The sequence below is a fragment of the Carex rostrata genome, chromosome 2 (assembly GCF_964058835.1).
Source record: "Carex rostrata chromosome 2, lpCarRost1.2, whole genome shotgun sequence".
In the NCBI taxonomy this organism is placed as follows: domain Eukaryota; kingdom Viridiplantae; phylum Streptophyta; class Magnoliopsida; order Poales; family Cyperaceae; genus Carex; species Carex rostrata.
Genome location: NC_135919.1, coordinates 17,615,058 through 17,635,662, shown reverse-complemented (window position 1 = coordinate 17,635,662; position 20,605 = coordinate 17,615,058). Strand labels below are relative to the sequence as shown.

The 20,605-nt window shown below is 31.6% G+C and overlaps 1 protein-coding gene across 1 annotated transcript; it reads left to right on the top strand.

Moving 5' to 3' along the window:
* The first annotated feature begins 16,373 nt into the window (after positions 1 to 16,373).
* On the top strand, positions 16,374 to 20,502 carry LOC144546534 (UBX domain-containing protein). Its single transcript, XM_078295083.1, has 10 exons — positions 16,374 to 16,649; positions 16,940 to 17,052; positions 17,148 to 17,267; positions 17,883 to 18,084; positions 18,259 to 18,336; positions 18,439 to 18,507; positions 18,729 to 18,872; positions 18,959 to 19,061; positions 19,478 to 19,776; positions 20,108 to 20,502. The coding sequence occupies exons 1-10, from the start codon at positions 16,548 to 16,550 to the stop codon at positions 20,273 to 20,275; spliced, it is 1,398 nt and encodes a 465-aa protein (XP_078151209.1). The 5' UTR covers positions 16,374 to 16,547; the 3' UTR covers positions 20,276 to 20,502.
* Positions 20,503 to 20,605: the final 103 nt, after the last annotated feature.

Sequence of the window (20,605 nt, the reverse complement as noted above, 5' to 3'; positions counted from 1 at the left end):
TTAATATAATTATGCTAGACTTCAATTGACTAAATAAATGCTACCTTTTTGTATTATGCTCCCTTGGCATGGATCACATGTTTTCATGTTAAATTACAAATTGTGATTTACATGGGAACTTCAGCATAATTTCTCTCCTAGCTACTACAAAATTGTTGTATGTATGCTCACCTAAGGGACCCCGACTGATTCAAATTTGAATTTGAATAATTAACAAAACCTTACAAATCTATCTATTTTTCTTGGAAATTTGCAAAAATTGGTGTATGTATGCTCACTGAAGGGACTAAGACATTCAAATTTGAATTTGAATAATTGACAAAACCTTACAAATCTATGTATTTTTCTTGGAAATTTGCAAGTAATAGTGTAATACTACTGGGAATGAAAACGGAGCGGATAGAGAGCGAATAGTGGTAAAACCCTTTTAATTTGTTTGAATACTGATACGATTCAGATTTAATATTTATTAAAAAAATATAAAAATATTATTAAAAAAATATTAAAATTTATGTAATTATAGTGGTGAATAACATTTTTTTTCATAATATATATTAAACTATATAATATATATATCTACTATTTGAATACAGATAATTAAAACATAAAATCATACCAGTATTCATATTCATATAATTTTTTAGTATTAAATATTCACATCTAAATTTTTAAATACAGGTTAAATACGAATCAGATATTATCCCTACCCTCGCTTCTAGAATAATTTCCAGCTAAGCTCTTTCACATGGGCTGAATTGGGCTAAGCTCGTCAAATCAAAGCCCCACAGACAAAAATTCTCGGCTCTCATTCACTGGAATTCTATTGCAAGGACAAAGGACCACCCCACTCCTCTGGTTTAGGTCCCGCGGAGATCAAAAGGGGGGGGCCTTGAATCAACTTTCAAAGTTTTGACTATTGAATTCCTTTTGCTTTGTTATGTCTTTATTGTTCAGTCTAATATTCTCATAATCGGAATCAATATTCTTGCTTTCTCTAGTGCACATGGCAGCTTCTGGCAGGGTTTCCAAAAAAGAACATTCTTGCTTTCTTACATCAGCATTCTTACATCATAATTCTTACATCAAAAAGGTTCTCGTTCTGCTGATTTTTTGTGGCTTCTGTCAGTAGCGTTGCTAAAAAATTTGAATCACGAGTGAGCAGAAAAATTCAAATGAAATATTAGAAGTTCTAACAAGTTGCATTTTTCATATAAAAAATTACACTTACTAAATGGGAATATAAATATGGATCACAGTTGGCCAAATTGAAATCAGACTAGGGCAACAATTAATCGTAATATAGATTAAAAAAAAAAATCAATTTGTGTTATACATTGGCTCTGCCTCTGGCTTCTGTGAATGCCGATTTGTGCAGCTCGCGGGATTATTTTTTCTCTTTTTATTGGAGGTTTTCCAGTTGCAGATCATCTTGTTATAGAAAAAAGAATGTGCACCAATAGGTAGAAAATTAATAGTAACATAGTGATATGCTGAAAGTGGGGTCCAATATGTCAGCGGTAGTGTTGAGAGAACTGTTTATGGCGACATCCAAAATTAAGATATTTTAATGGGGGAATTTCATATATATCCCTTGAAAGTTTCAATATTACGTATTTATCCCTCCAAAATCAATAATTACATATATATCCTTAAAAATTATACAAACTCACATATTTGCTCAATCTAACTCTATAACATATCAAATATCTCCAAAATAATTAAATAATATTTGTTTAAACTTTAAAATTTATTTTCCAATATTAAGTAATAATATGTTGACTATTATACCCTTCGGTCTCTTTAGTCAGCCTTAGTTCTCTTCTCTGTAAGGCGTCAAACCTCTCTCGCCACTCCCTCCAAACGCACCAAATCACAGATTTATCCTCACCTTCCCCTTACACAAATTTCTGTCGCTCCTCGCTGCTTTAATTTTCTATTTTTGTTTGGAGAGAGGTGGGAGGTTTGGTGTCTTAGAGAGAAGATAATTTAGACGGATTAAAGAGACAAAAAAGAAGAGCATAATAGTCAACATGTTTTTTAATTAATACTGTAAAATCATTTTTTTAAGTTTTAAAAAATATTATTTAATTATTTTTAGAAATATTTGATATGTTATAGAATTAGATTGGACAAATATGTGAGTTTGTATGATTTTCAAGGATAAATATGTAATATTGAAACTTTTGAGGGATATACATGAAATTGCCCCTATTTTAATAGATATGGTAAAGGGTATTCAACTTATTTCAGTTTCCAGTAATTCAAAATTATAAACTAAAACTACTGTTTAGACTGGCACTAATCCAAATTCTGACCTACAAATGCATAAAGCCCAAAAAGAGTTTTTGAGTGGGCTGAGATACAGAATGCATAAAGCCCACAAAAAGCCTTTTCTATGTTACAGCCCTTTTAGACCTGGTCCATCAAAGGTCTGGTCTTTCATGAAAGGCCTTTTCTAGTTTGGAAATTTTTGCTTGGGTTTTTGGGACATAAACACCAAAGAAAGATACAGAATATAAAGATACAAGAAATTTTTTATAAATTAAATCGGTAGCTAGGAAAAAATTCAGTCACAAAGGAAAATTTTCTATTTCAGGATGAGTTTACAAACACAAGACAAAAAAAAAAAAATACTATTTATGTGCTATGAGTCCTAGAAAAACTATGTTTAATTATTCAGTGTTGAAGAAGATACAAATTAATTCACAAGCTCTAGTTCTAAATAAAATAACAGAAAAAGCATAATAAGAAATGGCTAAATGAGAGGTTGGCTAGCTTCTTTTTTAATTAAACGGTGGGGTTTAATAAACGAGGGCGCGAGTGTGTGATTAAAAAAAAAATGTTATGCTTTTGAAAAGAGAGGGTTCAAATATTTTTATTTGTTGTGTATACATGAGGTTTTTATTTTTAAAATTAAAATAACTTAAAATTTAAAAAGTTACATGTCAAAATAAAATCGTTAGAGATGATCTATATTATTTTATTGTGCTCGTGTTAAAAATCATGACATTTTGATTTTGATTAGTATCAAGAGCTTGTAAAAATAAATTATGGATGTTGATTTTTGAATTTATTAATTCATATAAAATCAATATCAAAAAGTGATATTATAAATTTGAATAAAATATTATCTAGATCACACATAACAGTTAGATTTATACACATATTTATTAAGTTTTATTTTAACATATAAATTTTAAAAAATATATTATTATAACAAAAAATGAGACATTTGAACCTATCTCTAAAAAAATATTAATTTATATTTTATAAGCATTTTTATTAAGTCAAGTTTCTCTAAGAAGCTTGCTTTTATTTTGCGCATGCTCGGCTAAAAAAAAAAAAAAAAAAAAAGAAAGTATTTTTTTAAAAACTAATTGCACTTCTCATAATATATATATATATTTTTTGGTTGAAAGTCCGTAGACAATTACATTGATCCAACGATTTACAAGGTAGCTATTACATATATTTTCTTTGTTTAAATAAAAATCTATACATTGAGCTACTTGTAAAATCATCTAATTTTCTATGTTTTGAAATAACATATATGTGAAGCTAGAGAATGTGAATTAGTCTATTCGCGCCCAATTAGCAAGTAGGTGGGCCTTCCGATTTTCTTATCTGGGAATGTAGACACAGCAGTAATTTTTTCGAGTTGCATGACTGACGGACCATGCCGCATCGCATCCTTCCTTGAGGACGAAACATCTTCTTCTTTCCAAAATCGACTGCCCAGAGGAATGCACAGCCGAGAGGCACTGAATCAAACCGATCGGGACAGTCACTACTCAAAGAGGGCACTAAATCAAACCGGACCGGAACAGTCACCACTGAGCCGAAAAGGCACTGAATCAAACCAGACTGAAAACTGAATCAACCGGATTATAACAGTCACCCCTCACAGAGAAGATAGAAGAAGGAAAAGAAGAAGAAAGAAAAGAGAAATGAGATAACTCTTTGCATTCTCATCATCATAATCAACCATAAAAGTGCATACCTTATTCCCATATAGTAGTAGATACTGTAGGGTGGAACGAATTCACAATACCCTCACTCAAATTCAAAAAGTCGAGACAGATGAGCGAAACGACGAAGAGATGAAATTTTTGAACTGAGTCATTCGTTCAATGCGACAACAAGATGGACCAGACAGACGAGGAGTAAAGTGGGCAGGACGGGACAGTGGAACGCCGGTGCTACGACTCTCAAAACTACAATCTCGGAAGATTAGATATTGCTCCGATATTTTCAAAGGGTTTTTGTGGAGTTCACGAGGAGTGTCTCTGTTTGAAAATATCTACTTGCCACGCACTTCTCAGAATTACAAGCATGTCTTGTGAAACGACACAGCAAACATTCGTCTTGTGAAACGACACAGTATTCGTACTAAATATTTCAAATAGTACGCATTAACACGGTGAAAAAGTCAATTGGTAAAAGTTTTTTTAAGAAAAAGTTTAGCAGGAACGACCGGAATTGGATCGTTTGGGTGACTTTGGGTCGCTCTCGAGTCTATAAATTATTTTTTTCTAATAACTGTGGTGTAGGTCCGATGCGATGTGCTCCAATACCGGTCGATCCGTGTAATCTACTTTAAGATATGTGTGATCAATTTTAATATTTGTGCATGCTCGCACCAATTTTTGTGCACACAGATCTTAAAGCAGATCGAACAATTCTAAATAAATCAGACTAAAAAATAAATAAGATGTCTATTGGACCTACTCCGTTCTTCTTTTTAATAGTTATTTTTAACAGTAAAATATTTTTGATGTCCATCGGACCTATTCTATTTTTTTTTCAATAGTTATTTTTAATAGTAAAATGTAAAACATGAGGCATGCTACTATATGATATGAGCCCACTGTTTGAATTTAGCTCCAGGCCATTTAATTAAAATTCGGACCAATTTAGCCCATGGAAGCTGATAACAGTACCTGCGCTACAGTGCTCGCACTGTACCCGCTAGGGGTGTACAAAAATACTGTTGACACACCCGACCCGTCTGACCTGTCCGATCCGACCCGTATTTTACTAGGTTGAGATGTTACTGGGTCAGGTACGGGTTGAATTTTGTCAAACCCGTTACTCTGGGTTGGGTCATGGGTTTGCTCTTAATAACCTGTTTATACCCGGACCCGGCCTCAAACCTATGTGGAGGAATAATTCATTTAGTTTGACCCGCTACATGAAATAAATCACATAAGATCTCTGTTGAAAAGATGAGGGCTGTGTTTAGGCTGAATTCGCATCCTCTGAGATATCTCATTTTTTGCGTGACTTTTTGGAAAATCTCAAGTGTTCAAAGACGTTCTGTCCTCTGAGATATCTCATATTTTGCGTGACTTTTTGGAAAATCTCAACTGTTCAAAGACGTTCTGCATGAATCTCAAAGCTTAAACAATACTGGGTCCCTGCGTTATCTCCGAATAGACACCGGACACGTAGGTCACTCAAAATATGAGATATCTCAGGGGATGCGGACTCGTTTAAGCTTTGATAAAAATCACAGAAGATATCTGTTGAAAGGATGATCCGCTACATGAATTTGAATTGTTATATTTTTTTATTTCATGAATTTTATATGTGATTGTTATATGTCGTTGTCTTTTTTTTTAGGATGTTACATTCTGGATATGTTTTTTTTTGTGTTATGGATGTTATATGCTAAATTATTTCTATTTTATTTATGTTTGTCACTTTTATTTGTACCTAGTTTTAATAAAAATAGTAAAAAGATATATAATAGATTTTCGATCAAAATTATAACTCGTTTAACCCGTCTAACCCGTTTAACCCGTCTAACCCGCATAACCTGTATATAAAAAAATAGATGGGTTGGGTTAGGTTATGGGTGGGTCAAGTAAATAATTTTTTTAACCCGGTGTAATCGGGTTGGATTCAAATTTTAATAAAATATCTTCGACCCGCCCGTTGTACACCCCTAGTACCCGCAGGGGGACCACCAAAAATTAAATGTAACAAAATAACTTTTTGTGGAGATTGCAAAAATTCCACAATTCAATTTTTTTTTCCTAAAGTATTAATATCTATGCACGGAAGTATTTATATCTATGTACAGAAGTGTTTATAGCTATGAGATGAACAATTATTTATTGTGCGGTACTGTAGCGCGAAGATAATAGTACCTGCATCATTGTACCCGTGGGAGGACCACTGAAAATTAAATGCAGAAAGATAACTTCTTGCAGGGACTGCAAATCTCCACAATTTTAATTTTTTTCATATTATTAATATCTACATAATATTTTATTTCAAATGAGATCCATAATGACGTACTTTCAGACTCGTCGTCGCGCAAGTATTTATACCTATATTTGCAAGTATTTTTTACATATAACACTGAAAGTATCAATATCTAAGTATTTATACTTATGCATTGAAGTATTTATACATATGAGGTCAACTATTTTTGTTAGAGGAAGGCTGATACAGGGATGATTGAAGAACTCAAAAAAAGATAATCATAGCGAGTTACGCATCAAAGTATTAATATATTTTTTTAAGTGTTAATATCTTATCTTCTAAGTATTTATAACTACAAAGGTATACATATCTAAGTATTTTTTTACATATGACACTAGAAGTATTTTATAAATACGAAGGTATACATATCTAAGTATTTTTTACATATGACATTGAAAGTATTAATATTTAACTACTAAAAGTATTTATATGTATGCATTGAAGTATTTATTCCTATGAAGTCAGCTATTTTTGTTAGAAAAAGGTTGACACGTGTAACATTATATAAAAAAAATATATATATATATATATATATAGAGTGCGGCTAATTTGCTACCGGAAGCACTTCGACCGAGGTGCTTCCGGGGCTATATTAGCACATGTGATGTTCAAACAACAAATCCAAACCGTTAGATGTTTAATCTATATTAAAATATACTTGGAGACCAAATTTTACATTTTTTGGAATTTTTTTACTATTTATTAAGATAGTTTGAAAGTCGCTGTTTTTTACGGTGCAGAAATTTACTGAAATCAGCAGTTTTCAAACCAGCTTAATAAATAGTAAAAAAATTCCAAAAAATGTAAAATTTGGTCTCCAAGTAGATTAAAATATAGATTAAACATCTAACGGTTTAGATTTGTCATTTGAACATCAAAAAATAGAAAAAACAGTGGCAGCACCTCCGGCTAAAATGCTGCCGGCAGCAAATTAGCCGGACCCTATATATATATATATATTGAAATTGATAACTGAAAATAATATATGAACTGTCTGAATGTATTTTTAGTGAGTAAGTAATAGTTAAAGAATAAATATCATTTTTCTGAACTGATTAAGCATGATGAATAAGTTACTTGAATGTAATTTATTATTAATTTGGTAATTTAAAATTATGTTTGACTGATATAATAATTAGTTGTTAATTCAAATGTTTAAAATATTTTGAAAGGAATATTTGAAAATTGGAAATGGAAATTTCATGAGATATAATATACATAGGATTGATGCTTGTAAAATATATGTATATAATGTATTCTTTATTTACTTTTGGACTCATGTACAAAATTGAAAAATGTAATATGCAAAACATGAATATCTGATTTTATTATTCAAACCTTTTAGAGGCAAAATTTAAAGTATTTAGAAATTAGTATTCAAACGTTTGAGACAGCAATCAGATGGATACAAAATTTATAATTGAAACCTTGTAATATTAATAGTCCTCTTTTAGTTATTTTTGGACCTTTTTAGCAAAATTTGGAAACTTATAGGGTTTAAGTAGCAAAATGAATAAATTTAATAAGGTGGGACCCGCACCCCTCCTTATTCCCTTTTTACTCTCTTTTTACCATCTCTCTGTCTCTCCTTGCGTGGCATAACCCTGTTGTTCCAGCGTGTTACTCATTGACTAAAGAGTTACTTGCTATATGTCTACTATGTTCATCATACCTAGTATGTCTCTTGTTTGGTTAATGTTTCTCGAACCATGTTTTCTTCCTCTCTCTTATATGTTCTGTGTGAGGCTACGAGAAGAATCGTGCCAGTCATGATTTTTTGATTTCTTTGATGTGTGATTGCTCTTTTTCTATTCCATTGCACATAGCACATATAGTTACTTGGTATATATATACCTCTTTCTCTCTATTGTTCTTCTTTTATTTGAATCATGAGTTTAAGAAAGTTTAGCTTCAAGCAAGTTAAGTATTATTTGAACTGTTGAACTAAATTAGCTATAAATCTTGCTTAATAGTTGGAGCCTGGAAACCTTCTCAATCTTATATAAATACAAGTCTAGTCCAATTCCTTGTTATATAAGAGTATGAATTATTAAACCTCCACTCATGGTCTACAAACACACATTGGATTCCTTCATTCAATAGATTAAAGTTTTGGGAAACCTTGCAATATATAGGCACAAGTGTCGAGTTACTGTTTAATCGAACCAGGAAAGCTTATTTCATGATGTGTACTAATGTTGACTTTTCTATATTAATTATTTGTTAGTACCGATTGACACTGAATATGATTTGGGGGCTTGGGGAAAAGTATGGTTTAAGCCATAGTTTAATATCTATACTTATTGGACCAAACTTTTCGTAAAAATATAGAGTTGGAATGCTTGACTATTAAATTTAATGACATTAGTACCATTTAATACTAGTGCTTATATCAAGTTATAGTATAGTTCAAGATTTAAGGGTTAAACTTTCAAATTCCATAAGTTAGTAATTTTACACCTGTCAGAGGGATTGAAATGCATAATATAACTGTAAGATTTGGAGGAGATTTTAATTTGTTTTCAAAATGAATTTTACTGGACTTATTGGACAAATTTGGATTATTAAAATTAAATAAAAAGGATTAAGAGAGAGATAAAATAATTAATAAATGGATGTCATTTGTTTAAAACGGGTATTTTTATCAACTAAGTATAGATCATGGGATGATCATAAATGTGCTTCATATATTATATATTAATTTAATTTGATACCCCCACGGCATAGCATGACTTCAAAATTTAATATAAGTTATTTATTGATATACCGAACTAAGTGATTGAATAAATACATATTAGATATTTAAATAGGAAACAAGCAAATTGTACTGTTATACAAAATATTATAAATATTAATCAGAATATATGTATTGTATTGATATAGGCATAATTAACAGATAAGATTGAAGATACAAAGGGGTCTGAGAAGGAAGGACTGCTAGTGACCTCGCCTATTGTCCTACGATATCAGGTGCGAGGTTATTGGATTAGTCTGAGATTCATAACTAGGAATTAAATCGTAACTCGCTGTGCATTTTGAATATTTTATTGACTGCATTGATTGAACTGTTGCATCATATGCATAGCCCAATACAACTGAAACTGAATTACAGGTAAGTCCGTTGACTATCATGTTGATATTGTTTATCGATTGGTTAATTTTTATTGCAAATGATTGATTGAGACCACAGTGATTGAATTGAATAAATATTGAATACTGAAATCCTTGAACCTCCATATAGTGGAGAAAAAGGATTATTATACGTAAAGTCTAGCTAGCTACTAGACTTTACTCCAGGACCCTTGTGCGCATATGGTGAATGGCCCCAACTGAATCCAGTACCGGTTGGATAGGGGATATTGAATAAATGTGAATTGTGACTGTAAGACTAATGAACTGTGGTAACTGTCTTATCATTGATTTTCTTTCCAATAATGACAGTATTGTGATATTGATTCCGTATTATTTCCATTAATCAAGTGTCGAGATAGATAGAACGGTATAAGCCCTGACACGACAGATACATGTTATAGTATCTATCAGTGTTACCAGACTAGAAATTGTAAAGTTAAGAAACCAAACATTACCAGACTTAGTGGTTATAAAGATTAGGTCCCAAACGTTACCATACTTAAAGTATTAAAAGATTTTGACCCAAACCATTTATTCTGATAAGATTCTTAGAGTTCTGATTTATTTATATAATTTTTGTTGTTCAATTGGATATTGTTATTGAGCATGTGCATTCGTCATTATAGAACTGAACTAATAATTTCTCGTGCGATGATTTCATTCTGAATATGGATTTCCTTCGAATCCAATAATCTGAGTGGCAATCAGCACTGAGAAATAATTTATTATTTCTCACTCGTTTCCCCTTGTGGGTTACAGGTTTATTATATGAAGATAAAGAGCGCTTCCGGGTAATTGACAGCAGGGCCACCTAAAGGTATGGGATTTGGGTTTATTATATCTGACAGGGTGCAGAGAATATATCTCTAGCATCATCCATCATAAAATGTCAGATAATTATTGTAAATAAATTGGGATTTGGCAAAAATAATGGATGTTATTGGCAATGCATCAAAAGATCCATGCCTTATGTTATGTTATGTTAATTAAATGGTAAATAGACGTGGTAGAATCGTCGCACCTCCGGATCGGGGGTGTGACAACACGAGAATTAGTGCAGGGATTGTAAAAGGAAAACTATATAATTAGTGGGGACTATAGAGAAATGATGCTGCTGTGATTTTAGAATAATAATTAGTTGAGACTATATAATTAGTGGAGACCATAATATATTATTTCTCTAAGTGTGGGTACTGTAGCATGATTATTGTAGTGTGGATACTTAGCACGGGTATTAAAATAATTATTCTTTAGTCCATACCAGTAATGTACATAATTCTTTTAAAATTCGTACTGATATGTAACGAACGGATATGATTCCTACTATGCGTTGTTAATTAGCTTATATTCCTTACATGATTACAACATCATTTTAAAAAAAAATTGAAATGGACCCATAAATTTATCAACAGACACATAATCAAACCCGAAATAAAAAAATTAGTTATAAACTATAAAATAAGAATACGAGAATAAGAGATAACCATAAAAAAAAAAAAGATAATAAGAGAGAAAGTGATAGGTAGGAGTTCAGGGTAGTTACAACCTACCCATTGTTTTTATTTCAGAAAGAGGAGAAGAAAATCCTTACAATATTTAAAATAACACATAAATTACAATTAGACTGATCTTTGTTGTTTCGAATTCTTCATTGATTAAACTTCAGAGAAATATTTGGCCGAATTTTTTATTAATATCCAAATTTAATATTAAATTTCAAAAAATAACCGGATCAGTAACGTTTTTCGAAATCTACCCTTTCCGGAAAATTTTTTTCCAGAAATAGGCTAAATCCGGAAAAATTTTATCCGGAAATAGGATTTTTTTTTTTTTTTAGGAAATTTTTTTTTTCAGTTTTTATTTATAATTTATTTATTTTTTGTATTTAAGTATTACAAATATTTAATATAGTTTTTAAAAAAATAGATGTAATACTATATAATTTGATTTATTCGAAGGACTGCTACAAATAATCCAGATCAACATTTTTTATGCCGGATTTTTTACGGCTGTAAAAAAAAATATAATATAATATATGCATATGTATATGTATATATAATATAATATATGTATATATATGTATATATAATATAAATATGTATATATAAGTATATATAATATAATATATGTATATATAATATAATTTATGTATATATATGAAAATGAAGATATAAAATATGAGGTATGATGAGGTATAAAAAATATGAGGTATTGGAACCCTCGTTTAGTGCCTCGTATAAAAAATATGAGGTATAAAAAATATTATATATACATATATATACATATATTATATTATATATACATATACATATATTATATTATATATACATATAAATATATTATATTATATATACATATAAATATATTATATATACATATAGATATGCATATATTATATTATATTATTTTTTTTTACGGCCGTAAAAAATCCGGCATGAAAAATGTTGATCCGGATTATTTGTAGCAGTCCTTCGAATAAATCAAATTATATAGTATTCCATCTATTTTTTTTAAAAATTATATTAAATATTTGTAATACTTAAATACAAAAAATAAATAAATTATAAATAAAAACTGAAAAAAAAAATTCCTATAAAAAAATTTTTCGGAAAAAAAAATTTCCTAAAAAAAAAAAAAAAAAAAAAATCCTATTTCCGGATAAAATTTTTCCAGAAAAAAAAAATCCTATTTCCGGAAGTAGCTACCGTTTCTGGAAAAAAAATTTCCGGAAAGGGTAGATTTCGAAAAACGTTACTGATCCGGTTATTTTTTGAAATTTAATATTAAATTTGGATATTAATAAAAAATTCGGAATATTTGGCATTAGCAAAGATTGGGAGATGATTGAAAGTTTTTAATATGAAAAACATGGGGAAAAAAAAATTCCATTTTTTAAAGTATAACCATAGGTTTATTAAGTTGTAAATAAATCATTTTTCTTTTTTACTTTCTAATTTACATAACATTTTTTTTATGCAATGAAGGACGCAAGAAGGTCTATTACACAAAAAAAATATATTATTTTTTAATGGACACTAGAAACTTTTAAAATCATATTGCGAACTAGGTTCAAGCCGACTTAACCGTATTTCTCAGTTAGAAAAGACACGACGGCCCCACGTGTAAGTCGCATATTATATGTAACTGCCAATTTAAATACGAAATCGTTTGAAATAAGTTCGTGTTATTCGTGTGTGATCCAAATATATACGCTCATTTATATATGTTATTTTATTATTCATCATAACTACCAAATATGGCTATCTAAATAATTCTTCATTCCTTTTATACAAAATAATCGGATATTAATTACACGCTTAATTTAGATCGATAAAAAAAAAGGAAACACAAACAAAAATGCTAATATTGGCGGTGCCAAAATCACCATATGAGAAGTAAATAATACCAACATGATACATTCCTCCATTCATTCATGACTAAGATAATCATGATTGAAGTCCACATTATATTTCTCAAAATATAAATATCTTTGCTACTTCAATTATTACCGTCCAAATTATGAAGGAATTGACAAATGAACTATGTTGACAGAATTTTGCTGTCCGCATACACTAATTTATTTGGATCAATGTTCAATGTACTTTTTATTTATTTTCTACATACAGATTCGACTTAATTTTGAAAAAGTTTCATATAATTCACCTAGGGACGTCATGCGGAGCAGATGTCCTTTATTTTTTTTTAGATTTTTGGTTTGAACTTATGTGATGTTGTGTTATATTATATTATGCTATGTTCAGGTTCAGTCGGGAAGTCATATTAGTTTCTTTTGCGAAAAAATAAAACTAGTTCTAAATTTCTGAATTATTTGTCTTCGACAAAATGGATTCAACAATGATATTTTCGGTCAGCTATATAATATACAAAGTACAGGTACAACATTAGATTGTTATTATTTGCTACAACAATATAATTAACTAGATTGTTTAATCATTTATGAATAATAGGAAAAGATAAATGGAGATACAAATATATAATTTTAAAAAGTTATACAAATTAAAATTAGTTGTTGTGAATTTCAACATAACGTAACATCATATAAAAATAATTATTGATAATAAAATGAAAGAAAGTTAATAATGGAAAATAAATTAGGTAAAATTTTAAAAGTAGAAAGGCAACTACTTAGTATGGCGTTCAAGTGGGATGCCATACCAAATTGAGCCTTCTATTCGGAAAAAGAAATAATATAAAATAATCACCATAGGAACGTCATACGGAGTGAAGGTTACTTTTCTTTTTTTTAGATTGGGAGAATTTCATATATATCCCTCAAAAGTTTCAGTATTACATATTTATCCCTCCAAAATCAGTAATTACATATTTATCTTTGAAAATTGTACAAACTCACATATTTGCCCAATTTAACTCTATAACATATCAATTATCTCCAAAAATAATTAAATAATATTTTTTTAAGCTTTAAAATTTATTTTACAATATTAAGTAATAATATATTGACCATTATACCCTTCAGTCTCTTTAGTTCGCCTGAGTTCTCTTCTCTGTAAGGCACCAAACCTCCCCCACCACTCGCTCCAATTGTGCCAAATCACAGATTTATCCCTGCCTTCCCTAGTCGCCTCCCCTCTCACAGATTTCTGCCGCCCCTTGCTACTTTAATTTTCCATTTTTGTTTGGAGAGAGGCGGGAGGTTTAACGCCTTAGAGAGAAGATAACTTAGACGGACAAAAACAAAGAGCATAATAGTCAACATATTTTTTAATTAATACTGTAAATTAAATAATTTTTTAAAGTTTTAAAAATATTATTTAATTATTTTTGGAGATATTTGATATGTAGAGTTAGATTGGATAAATATGTGAGTTTGTATGATTTTTAAGGATAAGTATGTAATTATTGATTTTGTTGGGATAAATATGTAATATTGAAACTTTTGAGGGATATACATGAAATTGCCCCTTTTTAGATCTATAGTTTGAATTTATTTGATTTGATGCTGTGTTATATTATATATTTATGTTTTGGTTCAGTGGGACTAGAGTGGAAAAAACGTATTGTGTCACACTGGGACTAACACATCGTGATTTTGGTTTTATACTGTTCCGTGTCGTCACCAAAATATCATGGGTGGTCACGACACGCGAATAGTCACGCCATGGGAGTCACGCCGTGTCTAAACATGTCATGACCAAATGTGTCTCGCGTGACCATTTAATCATAATTTAAGTTAATTTATTCAATATTCATCATTTAATCAATATCTAATGGTTCTAATTACACGTGACTCGCGTGACTACGTGCCGTGATTAAATTTTTCATGTGGTGTGCTGTGCTGTGCCAAAGTTTCAAAAGATAGTCACGGCACGGTACACGCGAATCACAACACATATATGACATGCGAGCCGTAACCGTGCCATTCCGTAATGGAGCCACTCTGCCGTGCCATTTTTCCCACTCTAGGTGGAACGCCATATTAGTTTCTTTTACGAAAAAAATAAAGTCTAGTTATAAATTTCTAAACTATTTGTCTTTGACAAAATTGATTCAGTGCTATTTTTCAGTCTGCTATTTATGAACTATTTATCTTTGACAAAACTGAATCCCACAATGTTATTTCTGGTCAGTTATATAATATAACAAAACACATGTAGAATATTATATTGCTATTATTTACTGCAACAATAAAATTAATCAGATAATTTAATTATTCAAAAAGAATAAAGGAAAAGATAAATGAGAGCTACAAACTTATACAAACTACAATTAGTTGTTATGAATTTAAACATAACATAATATCATATAAAAATGTGAATTTGACCATAACATCATATAAAAATATCATCGCATAATACTTAGTTACAAGCATAACATAAAAAATCTGAATTACATAAAAATAATATAACAAGTCCAAAATACATGACCATAACATAACATAACTATTTCGAAATACACAAATAGAACATAGCATAATATAACATAACACAATGTCACTTAAGTCCAAACTATAAATTTTATTTTTTGGACTGAAAATCCGTCTAATATGAGTAGTTTGCCTTCTCATTTTTAAAATTTATGTAAATTTTTTTCAGTTTTAATGTTTTTTTTCTATACAATATCAATAAAAAAAATCCGGCTGTTTTTGGTTTAGATGAAATTTGGATACATATTTTTGACAGGATTGTTTTTAATTTATACACTAAACCCTATACATGACTTATTTGGAGCTCTAAAAACAACCATGTTACATGTTAGGGGGAATTTCACGTATACCCCTCAAAAACTTCAAAATTACGTATTTCCCCCTCTAAAGTTTAAAATTACATATTTCCCCCTCTAAACTTCAAAAAATCACAAATTTACCCATTTTGTTGTATTTTATATTAAAACTCATTCTAAAATCTTAAAATACCCATTTTACCCTTTATTAAAAGCATATAAAGCCCATCAAACTCAAAATTGAATCTGGACAATTTTTCTACCGTCCAAACTGCTTTTAAATATGCGTGCGCAAGATCAGCACGAATCTTGATGCGAACATGCACGCATATTGATGTGACCTGCACAGATCTTAATGCGATGCGCACCAATCAATATTGCTTTAAGATCCGTGCATGCTAGATCAACACGAAATTGAAGCACTATGCACAGATCTTAATGCGATGCACACGGATCAAACAGTAGATGAACCCTTTAGATTTAAATTTGAGTTTGATGGGCTTTATATGCTTTTAATAAAGGGTAAAATGGGTATTTTAAGATTTTAGAATGAGTTTTAATATAAAATACAATAAAATGGGTAAATTTGTGAGTTTTTGAAGTTTAGAGGGGGAAATACGTAATTTCAAACTTTAGAGGGGGAAATACGTAATTTTGAAGTTTTTGAGGGGTATACGTGAAATTCCCCCATGTTAAAATGTGTACCCATAAAATTTGCCTAGCAGTGAAGTATTTAAAAGGCACCCCTGCCTTGTGGTTTCTTCATTCCGACGCCTCACCTTGCAATCCATTGTCCCCAACTCCCCAAGCAACAAGCAAACAGTACTACGACCGAACACAAAACAAACAAAAAAGAGAGAAAGATAGCGAAGAGATATCGTTGTGTTTCTTCTCCAAAATACCACTCGAATCCAACCGCTAGTCCCCAAATCGATCCGATCGACATGGAGAGCATGGTATCGGCGAATGAGAAGGATCTATTGATCTCCAACTTCCTCGAGATCGCTGTTGGGCAGACAGTAGACATCGCCTCCCACTTTCTAGAGGTATTTTTCCTGATTTTTTTTCAATTTTTTGCGGTGTACCTTTTCTGCGAGTATGAAAGGGAGATATGAGTAGGTAGATAAGTGTTGGGTTTCAACCAGGTTTTGTTTTTGCGCTTTTGTTAGTAAAATTTAGAGAAAAATAAAGGAATTTCAAGTTATTGGTACCTTCTATTCTAGAACTTTGTTATAGAAACTTTTTATTTTTCACGTGATATGGCAAAAAAATTTGAGTAAATCAAATGAAATTTGTAAATTTTTCCACTCAGAAATCTAAAATTTGTGAAACTCAGGCAGCAAATTGGAAGTTGGAGGAAGCGATACAGCTATTCTATGTAGGGAATGAAGGCGGTGTGCCAGCATCTTCATCACTACCTCCTGAAGTGGATAGCCAATCTCCTCCCAGGTGAGCTATGGATGTTAGAAACTACTTGAATTAATGAAAATTATTAAAAAAAAGGGAGGGGATTTTTATAATTTTTCTGTTTTGCATGTGAAAAGTGCCGTTGCTTCTGCTTTGCCAAGTGATTTGGCAGCAGTAACAGACATTGGAGAGGATGGAGTGCGTGCTCCACTACCTGCTATAAGAGACACCCTTTATGGAGATTTGCCTTACACTAGGTAAATTTCTTACATGATTTTCACAAACATATCTTAGATGATACTTGTGAAAATCCTTGGTAATTAACATGAGCTCTAAATTAGTATATGGGCCAATAGAATTTAGGTAAAGGAATGTAGTTCATTTGTATCAAATATTGTCCAATAAAATCAACTTTCATTTTTAACTGAAACGCCTACCATTAATTCCTTCATGCTACATAAAAAATTAATACCATTGGTCATGTTTGGTTGCGGAGCAAAGTTAATGAGGATTAAATTGCTTACTCCATTTTACTTCTCATATTTTACACTTCATTTGGTAGTTCAAGTCATGACTTAAATTAATCCGTCACTAAGATGTTGAATAATGAACCTCTTCCTATGATAGTGAGCCCTACAAGCAGAATAACTGTAGAATAAGTTAATCCGTCTGGAGAGGTGGAGTAACTTACTTTGGATTAACCCACCTCTTACTCTTTTTATTTTTATTTTTATTTTTGACTAAAATATTGCTATGCCCGTTTCATTACGAAACAGAACGTACTCTTTTTATTTTACTCCTCGTTTGGTGGCTTAAGTGTGTAACTTTGCACTCTTGCGCACACATGTTTGGTTGACACTGTATTATTTCAGTATGCAACGGCAACAAATGATGGCATTCAGGGACTTCGAGCAGGAGTCGAGGCAACAAGCGTCAGATGTTTGGGATTCTGGCCAAAACTACGATCAAAACGCTGCCTCTATAGAAAATCCCTCCTCCTCTTCCTCCCCTGTTAACTTGGCTTCTTTGTACCAACCACCATTTGCTCTCATGTTCAAGGGTCCCTTTGAAAAGGTAACATCCTAATGCCCAAGGAATTTAATAAAAGAAATGCCGACTTTAATGATTCTGTGATGCACTGGGGCTGAATGAGTGCAAACATTTTCTGAGTATAAAATTTTAGACATTTGTTTATTCACTTTGGACTTTATTGACTAACTGCAAATTTCTATGCATGCATATCTGAAGGCTAAAATAGATGCTGCTCTCCAGGAAAAGTGGTTATTGATTAACATCCAATCTTCAGAGGAATTTAGTTCTCACATGGTATTTTCTTTCTCTTTCCTTTGTCCACCATAATTTTCTTCACTTTTCAAATCACAACCCTAATTTGTTATTTGTTTATTTTTCTCTTGTTGTTTTAAAAAGCTTAACCGAGATACGTGGGCAAACGAAACATTGAGTCAGACAATAAGGTCTAATTTTCTGTTCTGGCAGGTGAGTATATATATTCTCAAAATATTAATATTTTGCAACAACAAATCTAGTCTCAAAAGTAGACTCTTTTATATTCATCCCTAAGATGTCCAAATAGACTAGCAAAAAGTGGCACATGAACATTTCCTAAAAGCCAACAAAATGTGGAAATCTTCAGAGTTATTGAGCAAATTTTAAGAGATTAGTCATTTTATAAGGCACATTAACTTGTTATTATATAGGTGTATAACACCACAAGTGAGGGAAGGAAGGTGTGTACGTTCTATAACTTGGTAACTCTACCGGCGATTCTTGTGCTTGATCCTATCACCGGTCAGAAAATGCGTGCATGGACCGGCATGGTTCAACCTGATCGTCTTCTAGAGGTTTCTTACTAGCCTTTTGTTGTCGATTGTTGCTACTATATTTATAAAATTTCTTACGTTTTATATTCGCGCACCACGATATGTAGGAATTGCTTCCATACCTTGACAAAGGACCGAAGGATCACCATGCCATGTTGCCACTAAAGCGCCCAAGAGAAATATCCCATAATGCTACTCCTTTTACCCCAGGTATGGAACACTTATCTTATAAAACCAATCCCATTTCTGGTGATTGGCCAATTTCACCTCCCCTTTTCATGTTTTGCACATAACAACCAGCATTTCTTGAAATTTTTGCAATCAACTACAGCCCATGAAATAATTGTGATTATTAATTATCATTGTCACTATTATCATAACATCATCATCATCATCATTATTATCTGATTTGTTCACTTTAAGAACAGATCAAAGCTGGTGTTTTGTAGTTGAGTGCTTTATACAAATTATCAAATAGGTTTCAATGTCAATAGCAGCACATATGAAATGTGAAATGTATTGTGTAAAAGACTCTTTTCTTATATACATACATTTCTTTCAACGGGGAAAAAGAGCCATTTAATGCATTATCTTAACCTCAGATTTTTTTTTTTTTCCTCCTGAAGCTAACATACCTATCGAAGATGAAGAGGATGAAGAGGTACGTCTGGCCATAGTGGCCTCTCTGGAGGATGCCAAAGGGTTTGACGTGGGGGAGGACCCACACGTCAGTGAATCTAATGACAGCACAGATGCAACGACTAACAATGAGGAGACGGTAGATGCCAGCTCAAGCAGGAAGCTTGAATATCCACCCCTCCCGGAGGAGCCAAAAGTGGCTCGGGATCTCCTTTGCCGTGTAGCGATACGTTTACCCAATGGCCGTCGCCTTACACGCAGCTTTTTGAGAACAGACACTATAAAGGTTCATATTTTTTATATTTTTTTTATTGCTTTCACTGAAACTAACCTTTAGAGACATAAGCAAGACTGTCCAGTATATCAGTGCAATGTAAGGTCCTTTTGGACTTAAAATAGTTTCTTTGTTGACCTCATCTAAGGTCCCAGTTGTTTGTTGACATGTCCTTCAATGAACCAAAATCAGAAATCAAAGTTGAATACTGATGATTAATAATAACTGCTCTAGTTCAAGTTCAGTTTTGTTCAGTATAGATCTGGAAAATTATGTTATTATATAAAAATCGGAACCCTCACATTCTTTGCGCAAAATTGTTAAATCTCATTGCTTTGTGTAGCTTCTATGGTCATTATGCTGTACTGAAGTGGAGGAGGGGGATACACGTCCATTCCACTTTGCGCAATCTGTTCCTGGCGCACCTACAAAGAACCTGGAGTTTGAAAGTGATCAAACATTCGAGGAAGCTGGCTTGGCAAATTCGATGGTTAACCTGTTATTGGACTGAGATAATGTTCTATTAAGTTAGTGTGTTTATAAGTCAGGTCTTTTGTGGGAATGTCTTGCCATTTGTTATGCGGTGCGATGACAAATGTTTTGTGGCTTTAATTATATGTAGAAGATTTAGTTTGGTTGGTTAAGTTGGCTCTGTTAATTTATGGGGTTGAAATTTATATCGGAAGGAATATATGTTTACTCTTTTGAGTAATTTAGGAAAATGTTTATTTAAAGCTGTTAAATGTGTCTTTGTTGGTCTTCTTTTTAATTTCAATTTCGACGTTGAGTTAATTGCTAGACCGCTTTTAACAAATTGAAGGAACTATTCAACAGGCCTTAA

Coding starts and splice junctions, on each gene's coding strand:
- LOC144546534 (XM_078295083.1), top strand. CDS start 16,548: ATGGAGAGCATGGTATCGGCGAATGAGAAGGATCTATTGATCTCCAAC. Junction 18,085..18,258: donor TCAAGGGTCCCTTTGAAAAG/GTAACATCCTAA, acceptor GCATATCTGAAG/GCTAAAATAGATGCTGCTCT. Junction 19,062..19,477: donor TGCTACTCCTTTTACCCCAG/GTATGGAACACT, acceptor TTCCTCCTGAAG/CTAACATACCTATCGAAGAT.